Raw genomic sequence first — 13,845 nt, forward strand, 5'->3', positions numbered from 1 at the left:
ATGGCTCATTGATGTCGTAAAATATGGTTAGAAGTACAACATTCTAAGGTGGGAAATTGCTCATCATAAGGTTCCGTGACGCAGCTCACAGCGTGAAAGGAGGGATGTGGTTGGGGGTGAAGTCCATGAATATTTTCTTCTGACTCCTGAACTCTCTGGACCCAATCAATGCCTAATGTCACCTGTCACTTGAAAGGCTTCAAGCCACGTGAGCACACATTGGCAGCGTTAGAAAAAGGGTTCAGGGTCTGAGGCCGACTCTTACTAACGGGACACCAGTGGCAGATGCAGGGACCATCAGAAGGATGGTTCAGAATCCAAAAAAGGACTGAAGACAAAACCTTGAAATCAGAGTGAATTCGATCTCAGTTCAAAGTTTTTTGTTTTTGTTTTTTACACCAAGGCTCATGCATTAGTACAATTTCCCAAATCTGCCTTCCGAAGTTGCCTGGGCCCATCCAGGAGGTTCTGAGTCTGCAGGTGGTGGGTAAGACCTGGGGGATTACGATCACCTGACAGATTGGCAAGCACCACATTCCTGCCCATATGCCATTCTTCTTTTCAACCTTTATTATGCTCATTCACTTTCCGGGATAAAGCAGTAAAGGGACGGGGCCCCATGGTATACAGTATTGCAGAAGGAAAGCATGAGAAGGACCCATTATACCTTTGTTAAGCCATGTTTCGCTTGTACGATAATGGAAAGGGTCAGAAGCTTATGGTCTGGCCCCCTTAAGTACTGGGTTGGAAAACTGAGGTATCCAATACTGTTTGGCATAATTCCTGGCACAGTTCAATAAACACCTGCTAGCTAACCACTGCATTCCCCTGAGGGGAGATTTTAAGAAGTATGGCTCAATCCTCTTAAAAGGCTCCTGCAATTCAGGCAGAAGGTGGACACAGAGCACAGGAGAGAAAGCAGGGTTGGGAGCGTCTCAGAGCAGCAGACCACCATCGAAAAGGCCAGCAGTACGTATTTTTAGGTTACAGGTGTGTTTATGCTGGAATGTACAGATCTAGAGGCTGTAGATGTGTCTGGAGTGGCCCCCAGGGGCCACAAAAAGCAAGAGAACTAGAACCCAAAAAATGTGAACACTGATGCATTCAAGTTAAATTTCCGAATGATGTTTAAGAATGCATTCCCGTGAATCCTTCTTCCAAACAAAATAGCGCCTATAACCCTTACTCAAAGCAAAATGATTTTGAGAACACTTTAAAAAATGATGGGCTCTGATCTAAACAGATACTTTTGCATATTTATTTTGAATTAAAACCTGCTAAGAGACAGTGTTGGGAGTTCTGTCCTGCTTTCTTAGTTGTTCACTCTGGAAGACAGTCAGATCTTGGGTCTGTATGACCGTTAGCAGCTGGGATATGACCACAGTGTCCAGGGGAAGGCTGGACTCATGATCACTGTCCAGGAGAGAAGAAGAAACCTCAGTAGTAGGGGTTTCTGGCCGCAGCTACGACTCACACTACTCCCTCAGCTGGTGGGGGGCCGATGGGTGAGGGTTCCGTCTTCCAGAGGCTCCGGGAGAAAAGGCTGGAGACTATCTTGATTCCATCAAGGCCAAGAGTGGCTTCCTATTGGCCATTACCTCAGTGCAGGCAGCCTACTTACAGCCGCCCAAGGTAAAGTCCATCATTTTGGAGACACCTCTCCAGCTGCTCAGCTTTCTGAATTTATCAGAATTGTCCCCCAAGGCCAAGCTTCCAATGCCATTCTGTTGGAGAACTGGGAATCTGAGCCCCCATTTCTAACAATAAATGCAAGAGCACATATCAAAACGTTTCAAAACATGCAGTAAAATATGTGTTGGCTGCTTAGCTTCTCTTCCTAGATCACACCTACAGTGTACCTGTGGAACACCTGCAAAGCACCCTCCTGTCCCTGGCCGGGACCTCCATCGAGGTACAAATCAACACACAGAAGAATCGGTGCCCGGGTTGGACTCTCCAAGCTGGTACCTCAGAGCCTGCCTGGGACTGACGTGACTCTCTTTGGCAAAGTTCCTATGTTGAGTGGGCTGCAGGATGTGGGGGAAGTTATTCGATGTCCCCCTGTCAGACGCCCCCCCCCCCCACGGGAACACTGTGCAGATGTGTTAATGATTTTAGCCTGCGTTGAAAGTACAGAACCCCGTACGTGTATACACAGAAGAAATATTAATGTTGTAATTAGGGGAGGGGATAATTGTGTGGAGCTGCAGAGTTGCCCGCATTACCTGATCCTGGGATTTCTTTTTCTTCTTCTTCTTGCCCCAGCACCCGGAACTCTCTGCATCTTTGCCGTTGGCCTCACCACAGAGAAGCCCGTCGAGCTCATCTGTGCCCATGTGCTGTCCCTGAGACGTTTCTGCTGCTAGCCGGTATGACAGGTTCCTTAAGATGCACACACAGTTTTCAACGGTCTGGAGAACCCAAAACAAACAAACAAACAAACAAACAAAAAAAAAAAAAAAAAAAAGAAAGGAAAGGAAAAGAAACAAAGGAGGAATGAATAAAAACTAACCAGCATCCCTCCTCCACCCAGGAAAGCGAGTCATTTCCACATTCCTGATCCTTTCTGGATACATTTAGCTGTCAGCTCCTGAAGGCGCCCTTGATGGTCGCAGTGGAAAGAATTCAGAGAAGCCCGAGAAGGTCTTGAAACCTTTCCTTATCCAAAGTAGCTCCTTTTATAAGCAGTTGTCATTGTGGTTGTTTTTGTTTTTGTTTTTTTAAATTGGCAAGTTGGCTAACATACAGTGTAGTCTTGGCTTCAGGAGTAGATTCCCGTGATTCAACACTTACATGCAACCCAGCGCTCATCCCAACAAGTGTCCTCCTCAATGCCCATCACCCATTTCCCCTGCCCCCATCAACTCTCAGTTTGTTCTCTGTATTTAAGAGTCTCTTATGGTTATATAAGCAGCTGCCATTGTTGGTTGAAGTTCACTAATGAGTGGGGAAGAATCCACAATCGCCAGAGGTCTCGGATGGTGGCCTGCGCACAGGCCACTCCCCTCTGGGGACCAGGGCTCGGCATCACCGAGAATATGGATGCTCACGTTTCCATCAGCTCCGGGAGGGAGACACTACTATCTGCCATCCACCAGGGCCCTTTCTGGTAGTAAAATGAGGTAGGAGATATAAAGCTGGGGGGGTCCTAGACAAGCCATGTGCTGGGATCAGCTGGGGGCATAAATGTTTCCATGCTACCAATTTGTTTTGAGGTGGCTGGTGCTCCTGTTTTCTTAGCATAGGCATTCGACGGTGCTTAAGGACACAGGTGCAGCTGAACACCTTAAGGCCCTTCGTCTCTGCTGCCTTGTGACTTGGGACGATACACTCAACATCTCTCTGAGTCAATTCCCTCCTCTGTCAGATGCTCGGAATGGTACCCACGTCTTAGCTTGCTGTGAGGATCAGGTGAGCTAGAGTATGTGTGCCTCCCCTGCCAAGATGTCCGCATTAATCTCTGGAAGCTCTGAATATGTTAGGTTCCGAGGCCAAGGGGAATGGAGGTGGCAGACAGAATTAATCAGCTGACCTTCTGTTAGGGAGATTGTCCCGGATTATCCCGGGGGGCCCATGTAACCATGAGGGTCTTAGAAGCGAGAGAGGGTGCAGAACAGGTGTGAAAAGGCATGACCTCTCACTGCTGCCTATGAAAATGGAGGAAGGGGCCACAAGCCAGGGAACTGTGGGCACCTGTAGAAGCTGGAAAAGACGAGGAAACGGACTCTCCCCGGCGCCTCCAGAAGGAATGCGGCCCTGGCAACACTTTTATTTTAGCCCAACAAGACCCATGTGGGACTCCTGGCCTGTGAAACGGTGAGATAATAAATATGCGTTGTTTCCAGCCACTGTGTTTGTGGCGATCTATTCCAGCAACAGTGGGAAACCAACCTAGTGTGTACGTACTGAAGGCAGTGCCTGCCCACGGAGCATGCTGTATGAGAGTTCGTACCGTGAACAATGGTGCACACAGCACGCTTGGGAGTCCAGAGCATGGGGCCCAGAGCCGCCAATCTAGGTGTGAGCTCTGGCTCTGCCGTTTCATGGGCTGTGTGACCTTGGGCAAAGTGCTTAATCTCTCTGTGCTTCCATTTCCTCCCAAAGACCCTTCCTGCCAAAGATCATCACCTTGGAGAACAGGTTTCACACATGAATTTGGGAGGACACATACACTCAGGCCACTGCACGGACCTTTTGACCTTTGTTCCGAATTTGACGAACAGTGGGAAGAAGAAAAATGCACCCAATTCAAAAAATAATGGTGGGGAAAAAAACTGAACTGAGCTAAGTTTTATTTCTAAAAGCATGCCAATTTGGCTATGGTTTCTCAGGCACCTGCTGTGTGCACCAGCATTCAAGGCAGGGAACGTGATTCCATTTCACAGACGAGAGGGACGAGACCTGTAGTCGTCGGGGACTCACAGCAGATTGGGCCACGTCTTCCCAGTCCTGGGCCCAGCCTGGAAGGGATGGGGCTAAGTGCTCCCCTCCCACGACAGGGATCTGGTTAAAGGAAGCATACATCTTTGACTTGACTACTGGGCGTGTGACAATCAACCAGGAAAACTGGTTTTCAGAATGTATCTCGGGAGCCTTTGCTCCATTCTAGACCTTTCTTGTCAGCTTTTCAAGGTTTCACGGCTGCTAATCCCACCGGCTTTAAGCCAACTTGATTTTCTATTTCAAGCATCCTCTCAGCATCAAAAAAAAGGAACCGGCATGAAAGCAGGTAAACACAGGACGATGCGTGAAAGAGAGAAAAGTCTCTCCCTGAAAGGGAAATGTTATGGCATAAGTCAGAACGATTTTTAAATCAGCTCAAACTGGTTTTTCCCCTACATCAAAGACTTGGGAGAATCAACTTCTTTCTCATCCTGCTGCTCATGTTCCCTGGAGGCATCTCCGTGCCTCTGTTTAACAAATGACTACTGGGGAACACAGCCACAGTTTTGAGAAATGCTTTATGATCTACCTGTGGCTGGGGGATGGTCTGGGAGAAGCCGGAGTGGGGGAGAAAGTGGGGCTGACGGAGGGGTGGGGGTGCAGAGGAAAAGATGGGGCAAGGGAGACACAGAGGCTGAACTCATCCCTCTAGCTCAGCTTGGTGTGGGAGGGCCACCCACTCAAGCTCTTTCCTCGAAAGCAGGGGGACAGGGGACAGAAAAACAGACAGCCACCGTCCTTCTTTGGGACGCCAGCAGAAGGCATGTGGCAGCTGGTGGCGCTGCTCTTGACATGCACTGCTGTCAACAGAGCTTCTGGCGGCTCCTCGTGGTCACCAGGGTCATTTTGACGCCTTATTTTCTATGGCAAAGGGCTAATGTGGAAGTTGTCCACAGACTGCTGAACCATGTGTTACCCATTCAACAAACTGTCCCAGTCACGGGAGCCGAGCTGAGAGCCTGTGTGGATTCCAGGCTCTAGGATTCCGTTAGCTTTGCTGGCCGTAAAGAGAATGTGCACTCACCTCCCTCCTCTATCCTGTCACTGTGAAAGCTCAGAGGTGAGCAGACAGAGGGCTGAGTGGCACACTGTGGGACCATAATACGTTAGGACTCTCTGGCACGTTCTGGCTGGCAAAACGCTGCTAAGTAACTTGTGGAGTCTGATCCTTTCAGAAGCTACGGCGATCTGCCTTGTCACGAAGTCGGGGTCCCCGGGTCCAATTCTATAATCAGCAGGAGGCTGGGGGCAAATCTACCCAAGCCTGGTGCCCTAGCTGTTGCATCAGAAATAGCCGCGTCTTAGGATTCCCGCCTTTAATACCCCCAGGGATTCTAGGTTCCTCTCTTGAAGAGAACGTGGACATTAAAAGAGGTGATCTCCAATGTCTCCCAGGAGTCTGACACGTCAGGGGAAAGGGGTGGGGCCTCACAGCTCTTCGTGTTGGGGCCGCGCTGCTAGAGACTACCTTCCCACCAGTGTGGGCATGGGCGGTTGGCCAAAGCAAGGGGCTGTTGGCCCTTATTTTCAACTGCAAGGCCGAGACAATATTAAGCTCTTTTGGCATCCGTTACAGTAAGAGGCTCAGCGTCCCGATGCTGCGGCCTTTCCTGCTCTGAACGTTAAGACCCGCCGCACTGAAGCCTTGGTGAATTTCCTCTGGCAGCTCTTTTAAAAATCGCCTATTGTGTTAACAGACATCTGTAAATCCTCAAGACATCTTGACTGGTCACGTTTTTAGGGACTTCGTTTTCCTATCAATGATATTAAAAGTTCTAAAATGGCCGTTAACAGTGTTTACAAAAGGGGATGATTGCATCTAGAGTCCATCATACTCCATTTCGAAACTGAGGAGCACTTCACAGTAAGCTGATGGATGCAAGCATAAGTCAGTGGTGGCGATCAGATGACAAACTGTGTTCACAACTGCGGTAAACTAGTACTCAAAGGATGGGAATCCCAGAAGGCGGATCATGCCTCCACCACAGGGAGTAGGTCTCAGGTATCAGCAATTCCCTACATTTCTCAGTGGCTCCACTGTGCAGTCAAGGTTGAGAACCCCTCACTAGGTCATTCCCCACGCCAGCTGGTAACCAAAGGGATCAAACCACTCGTACCTGTTCTTTATGGGACTTTACCACTAAATTACATTACATCGTGTTTCTGATGAGAGTCCTTGTCAAAGCTGTATCTACTAAGGTGGGCTCTCAGTCCAGGCCACACGTCGAATCACCTGATGAACTTCTAAGGAACAAAAATCTGAGATCAGAGGTAGACGTTCAGAGTCAGAGGGCTGTGATGGGGTCTAGGCACGTGTATTTACTAAGCAGTCCTAATTCTAACGAAGAGGTGGCATTAAAAGCCATGGGATTAAGGACCAGGACCAATTTTGCTCCCTCTGTGGGACATCTGGCAATATCTTGGGGACATTTTGGTTTGTCCCAGCTATGAAGCTGCTGGCATCTAGGGGGTAGAGCCCAGGAATGCTGCTCAACATCCTACAATGCACCGGGTGGCCCCCAAACACTGAATTATCCAGCCCCAAATGTCCATGGTGTGGCTCTAGAGAAGTTCTCGTTATGGTCTCGCATTTGTCACATGGACTCATCAGTAGAGTCCGTGTTTACATTTGTCACACGGACTACTTTAAAAGCATCATTAGAGTCTGTGTTTACATCAGGACATTATTACTTTACAGTTTTACATTCAGAATGAATCGAAACTAATCAAAAGACAAACTGAGGCGAAACAAAATACCTCCAACACTGGAAAAGCCCACCCGACTCTATTTTGGTTTGTGAACTCAAACACTGAAGAGACTCTGATGATTAACATATCACCAGCCTCGTTTATTTAGCATTTTTGAAGCAGTTACTTACCTTCATTGGGCACTTTTTTAAAAAATTAAAAAAAAATTTTTAATGTTTATGTTTGAGAGAGATAGACAGAGTGGGTGCGGGGAGGGGGCGGGGCAAAAAGAGAGGGAGACACAGAATCTGAAGCAGGCTCCAGGCTCTGAGCCATCTGCACAGAGCCTAACACGGGGCTCGAACCCACAAACCAGGGGATCAGGACCTGAGCCACAGTCTGACACTTAACCAGCTGAGCCACCCAGGTGCCCCTTCATCAGGTACTTTTAAAATGGCATTTGAACTAACATTTGTAAAAAGCTAACTGGTAAGAATATAGAGTTATTCGAAGCTCAGGTAGTTTTAATAGGTCTCTTTCTTTTAAAAGCAGATTTCAAAAAAATAAAACTGGAAGCTTGTGGGTAATGTAGCATGGAAAAGTTGATACACTCATCCCATCTGAGTAACTTAAAACAATCCACATTTTTTATTTATTCATTGTTGAGACTAAGGTGTCTAGTTCTAGGCTAGGATTATTAGAAGCCATCAAGAAAATGTAGGATTCCTACGGGGAGACCACGATAGATTTCAGAGTGAAGGTATTAGGCACAGCATTAGCTCTCCGTTGTTGTTAGCCGTTGCTTAGTCCCTTGGGCATCTTTATTGACAAAGATGTTTAATCTATGCAAACACAACAAACCTTGCTGTCGATCTCACTGCTCCCCAGTGCAGACTGGATCACGTAGAGCAGCGCATCTGTGAGCCCGTCGCATTCCCGCATCCTCCTGCGGGCCTCCTCTCCGGCTGAACTGACATTCCTGCAAAAGCAAAAGGGCACGTCAGCTACCTCCCTGTGGTCCCCAAAAGAACCTTTCTCCCACGCGCAACTCCAGAATGTTTACCGAGAACACGGTTTTAAATAGTAGGGACGGTTTCCATAAATACATCATAGAACTGGGTAAGTCATAGGTATCTGCATCGTAACTTGTGCAAAGGAGACTCAGAGTTCTGAACATGTCATCTGTGAGGGTCCCGTGGCCGCGGAGAATGGGGGCTCTTGGAAAGTCTTTCAGGTTTACTTCACTGACAGCTGACAAGGGAATCAAGCTCTGTGATTCAAAGGCCTCTTCTTGGAGAAATTTGCGAGAGCGTTTTTCAAAGACGGAGCTTCTGACTTACTGAAATATTTTAGAGATCTAATTTCGCCTGCTTCAAAAATATACCTACGTTGGCCCTACCAGAAGTAAACTTCTAGAAATTTATTCTGGGCGCGTGGGTAGGGGGTTCTGTGAAAATTTAATCACCGGGATGCCCGTGGGCACCTTTTATGGGCAGGCGTGGCCCAAGTTCCTTCCTGCACCAGCACAAACTGAGCTTAAGCCAACAGAAGGGGCGGACAGTCAGGGAACAGGCGGCTGGGAAGCAGTGAGATCTTCCACTTCTACAAAAGACATGAGAAAAGCTCAGTCAAGGGTGAGTCTTTGGGGTGCTTTTAGTGACCGCACCACCTGAGAGTACATTCTTCCTCTCCTACCCCCGGTTAGGATGTGGTTCAGGCGGAGAATTTCTGTGGCAAGTCGTGGACAACACAGCCTATTGGAGGGATGCTGGAGGTGAGTGAAGGGAAGGTATAAAGGAACTGAGGGAATTTAGCGACCATGGGAAGAGTGATCTCTCGAGAGTGATCCCAGTAGGCCAGTGGCTCTCAAACTCGGCTAATATCAGAATCACCCGGACAAGACTGTTGGGCCCCACTCTGGAGTCTTGGGTGGCATCAGATAACTTCCTATTTGGTGACGCCAAAGCGGAGAACCACCGCGCTGACTCTGGCTCTAGGGAGAGGGTCTGGTCAGGAAGGGCACCCTCTCTGCTGACTCCTGATGGCTGCCACATGGCAGATCCCAAGGATCTGTGGCCCTGGACAGAGCCCGCAGGAGGCACCGAACAGGATGAATCTCACACCCACGTTGTAACTGACGGAGGCATTCCCATTTCATCTTCAAAATGTCCTTCAAGGTTACTTTTCATTCTGTTTTACAGATGAGAACCCTGAGAGAGCTGCCCAAGGCCACAGAGGGAGGAGTTAGTGGGGGGGCTGGGATTGAACCCAGTCTATGAGGAGAGGAAGGCAAGGCCTTCAGGCTTGATGCACAACATGCATATACTACTTTTTTTTAGGAACGAAAATAAAATAGGGCCGACACTAAAATGCTAACGGCTAAAATGCTACTGAACATAAATGTTTTCTTCGATATCTAGAAGGTTCTGGAGGATGTGTTTAATGTGTTTGAATGCGGAGGATCTCTCCGCATTTTAATCTAAGACTGGGAAAGGTTATTCAATTCAAATTAGTATTTTTTGGCATTTGCTCATCTTAAAATATAAACAAAATTTCTCAGTTCCTCAGATAATATAACTAGGCAAATAGTGACAGAATTTTTAGGTAAAGTGTCAGGACTCCCTCTTGGGGTGGCCAACCCTCACTTCTGACAGGATCTCGGAGAGGGAGGAAGAGCCAAAATTTCTGCAGGAAGAAGTGGTGAGAGCTTTGCTGGTATTACTCTAAACGAGAAAGACAGCCTTTGTGACAGAGCAGTTTTAGACCACTCCTCCTTGAAATGGTTTTCACCAGGTCAGGCTTTGAGGCTGTTAGAGTAATAGGCTTGTCAAAAATCCCAATCAGACCTCTTTGGCCAGAAGAATGCTGGATGGCAGTGTGCCTGTGTGTTTTAAATCTTGCACCTATACTCTGAAGAGGTTGTTTTTCCAAAGAGAGAACGATGGAATGTAGTCTTGAAAGTGCCTGAGGGTAGCTCTGTACACCCTAGTCTGAAGTCTTCTGCCCTCTTCCAATGAATGCTCAGTCTTGCCCTTGAGTAGCTTTATGGTGAGGGCAGACTGCCTCCTCATTCACAAATACACTTCATAATGATCAGCCTATTTTCAGTGGTAATCAATGGACAGGGCAACCTGGGAAAGATCATGAATTATCAATCGGTCAACATTATAGTTGTGAATATTAATCTAAACAGTATCCTTTATTCTCGTTTTTCTTTGATTCTAGTCCACTCTCCTCCAAAATTAAAAAAAAAAACTTACTAACTGGCTGCTATATTAGAATGTATAGGATATTGTGGGGTGCCTGGCTGGCTCAGTCAGTAAAGTATGCCACTCTTGATCTTGGGGTTGTGAGTTTGAACCCCACGTTGGGTGTAGAGATTACTTACAAATAAAATCTTTAAAAAATGTGTAAGATATTGAGAAATGAGATGACTAATAAGTTGGGTCCCTGTAGAGAAGGGGAAATGAATGGGACACACACACACACACACACATGCACACACACACACACACATATAATCACACACATATAAACACACATGTAAACACACACATACAAACACACCTCTATGATACGGAGGGGAAGAGGGAGTTACCACAGTGTCTTCAGGTATGATGATGCTCAATACATATTTTTAAACAGAATGAGGTGTGCACATGTCTCTTAATCAATGGGGAACAGTGTCCTACAACCCTCTGGGGGGTGAGTTGGCTTTTAAGCCACTACTCCTAAATGAGGGAAACACATCAGAAAAGCACCCCTGGCTTTTCACTCTGGAGGAGAGGAGAGTTTCCTGTTTCTCCTTTCCCCCCACAAAACAAGATCTACTATATCGTGCATGCTTCACTATTTAAAAATTTTTTAAAAACCAACAACATTTTGTGTGTGTAGCAATTAACTAATCATGGTCCTAAGGAAGGGACAATGAGCCCGTGTCCAACCTACAAAGTTCCACCCTCCTGTTGCACCTGAAACCATCTGCCCATCTTGACCGAGGTGATTTTCACGTCTGATGGGAAACCGGTACAGCAAATTTCTATGCATAAACATGACATTCAAACAAATACTGATGGATTATTTGTAAAACAAGCACAAAGATCGCATGACAGCTATGCCTTAGAAATAATCTTTATAATCTTGATTGAACTGTCAGTTGACATGTCATTTGGAGATTTCTGCTTAAAGTAGGTTCTATAATCTTTTTATCTAATTGATAAAAACGAAACTTTTTATTTCTTACAATGAAAAGGTACAAAATCTCTTACAATCTCTGTTATTCAACTGTAACGAGTTAAGCTGCTTTATTTCCCCTCTCTTCAGTGCTGTTTGACATGCTGTTTCTCTTAGTTTCCATCACTCACTGAGCTTATGTAAAACAAATTCAATATACAGAGCCCTCATAGGATCCAAAGAGGCACTTGTAATGCACGTTCAAAGGAACGCAACCAGCATTTCACATGAAAGACTTCATTTTATGTGCCTCCACTTCAAGATGGTCAGGATATGAACAGGGAAACTGCAGAGAAAACCAATGGATGAGATTGTCAGCAATTAGTCTGTTTGAAACGAGCCCTCTCTTCTCTACACTCTCTTTGCTCTTTGAATCTCTCTTAACCATCACCACTGACTTTGTATTAGAATTATTTAGGCTGTGACCTTACTGCTGCATTGGAACCTTCTGGAGGGTAGAAGGCATGTTGCTGTCATTTGTATGCTCAGCATACAGCTGAGTGCCCAACACAACCTAGGTGCTCAGAGCAAGGTGGCTATTACTCGTGCATTCAGCCCTCCCATCGGACAGTCACTCGTGTGACTGATTTACCTCCGTGCGCTGTACTCACTGGACAATGCTGGATGCCTGCTTCGTCAAGAATACAGGCTTCTTACACTGTGGCTTGTGCCCTGCCACTACAACCCCCATCCTGGATTATTCAGAGCAGGCTCAATTTGGGAAGGAAGAAAAAGACAACAACAGCTGAACATAACTAAACAAGTTTGAGATATGAGCTTTCTTATGACTGTTGACAATACTGATCAGACACACGGAGTGCTGGAGAGAACGGCACAATTTTGCCGCCTGGAGACAATCAGGTATCCCCGAGCCATAGCTCTCTTCACCGCCAGCTTGCAGGAAGAGTTTGGCATTGATTCCATGAACTGTGAGAACTGAAATCAAGAGTCGGACGCTTAACTGAATGAGCCACCTAGGTGCCCCTTCACAAACTTTTACCAAAACAAGGGACCAGCTTGTTGCCTTCTTCTCATTTGATAACTTCAACAAAGGTGGACCCTTTCGTGCACCTGGCATGGCCTCGTAGCTGGGGCTACCTAGGTGTGGAGGCACGTGCCTTGCCTTGGTCTGCTCATCCATAGTGCGCCGATGGGAGCATCTGGCATCACCCGACCGTGTGGTGATACGGCCAAATGCTCAGGGCCTGGTATGGAGTCTATGAAGGAAATGTTAAGTGTTCCAGCTGCTTGTCGCCCAGAGACCCCCCATCCAAGAGGGAGAGAGACACTAGGCGGGGAGCTGCAGGAAGCACCTGGAACATGTACTGCAAGCCTGCAGAGAGGATGCGGGGTGTGCAGAGGGTAGAATGGAAGGTTTCCTGGCAACAATGACACCCTCATTTTGAAAATTTTCATTACTGCTTTTTTAAAAATCTGAAACTATTGTAAAGGTATTCAAACCCTGGGGGAAATACATCAGTAAAAGCGAACATCCTTACTCTCTCTTCTCCCCCTCATCCTTCTGTCCAAGGAAATCACTGTCACCATTTGACATTTATCGTTCAAGATTATTTTCTACTCATACCAATAAACTGTGTAGGTATGCTTTTGCTTTTTACCATAGTGGTTTGTAAAGCACCTTGCTTGCTTTTATGCATTAAAAGCCTACCATAGCCTCTTTTCACGGTAATACCTACCTATGCACCCTATTCATGGAACAACTTTGGGCATTCCGTGGATAATTATATGATGATTTATAACCTAAAAAGTTATTACCCTATTAATGCACATACAAGTTATTTTTAATTTTTTACAGCAATAAGTGACATTGAACTGAAATTTGGAGGAGTTATGGGTTTTGTGAGATACAGTCTATGGAACTAGAAGAAAGGCTAACAGATAGATCAGTTCAAAGCAATGAACTAACCCACCTTGACTGGGTATCAACACTGCTCCACACCTAATGCCATGTCTTGGAATAAAAAGAGCACCTGGCCCTTGACCTTGGGAGCTCCGTCTAGCAGGCAAGCAGAAACATATCTGATGTGCCTAGATCTGATATCATCGGTATGAAAACAGAGGTATGAAGGATTTGGGAACCTATCTCCCTTGGAAGTAATGCCTAGATGTGTCTGGAAAAGAAACATAGGCTGAGTTGGATGGAGGTTTTACCACTCACCTTTAAGTTGTAATTAAAATCTTTGCTGAGGTTGTAATTCTTTTTTAATTTTTCGATGTTTATTCATTTTAGAGAGAGAGAGAGACAGAGAGAGAGAGAGAGAGAGAGGGAGCACGAGTGGGGGAGGGGAAGAGAGGGAGACACAGAATCCAAAGCAGGTTCCAGGCTCTGAGCCATCAGCACAGAGCCCGATGGGGAACTCGAACTCACAAACTGCAAAATCATGACCTGAGCCGAAGTCAGACGCTTAACCAGCTGAGCCACCCAGGCACCCCGCTGAGGTTGTAATTCTATAAATGTGG

General features: G+C 46.5%; 1 protein-coding gene across 7 annotated transcripts in view; it reads right to left on the reverse strand.

Annotated features, from left to right (window-relative positions):
- CTNND2 (catenin delta 2) overlaps positions 1–13,845 on the reverse strand; it is a 947,889-nt gene that overhangs the window by 129,228 nt on the left and 804,816 nt on the right. For all 7 annotated transcript variants that reach the window (XM_058715770.1, XM_058715751.1, XM_058715761.1 and 4 more), the window contains 2 exons: positions 7,993–8,110; positions 2,226–2,411 (listed from right to left, as the gene is read on the reverse strand). In XM_058715770.1, coding sequence (XP_058571753.1) covers positions 2,226–2,411; positions 7,993–8,110 — 304 coding nt within the window. The remainder of the gene's footprint in view (positions 1–2,225; positions 2,412–7,992; positions 8,111–13,845) is intronic.

The sequence above is a fragment of the Neofelis nebulosa genome, chromosome 1 (assembly GCF_028018385.1).
Source record: "Neofelis nebulosa isolate mNeoNeb1 chromosome 1, mNeoNeb1.pri, whole genome shotgun sequence".
Lineage (NCBI taxonomy): Eukaryota > Metazoa > Chordata > Mammalia > Carnivora > Felidae > Neofelis > Neofelis nebulosa.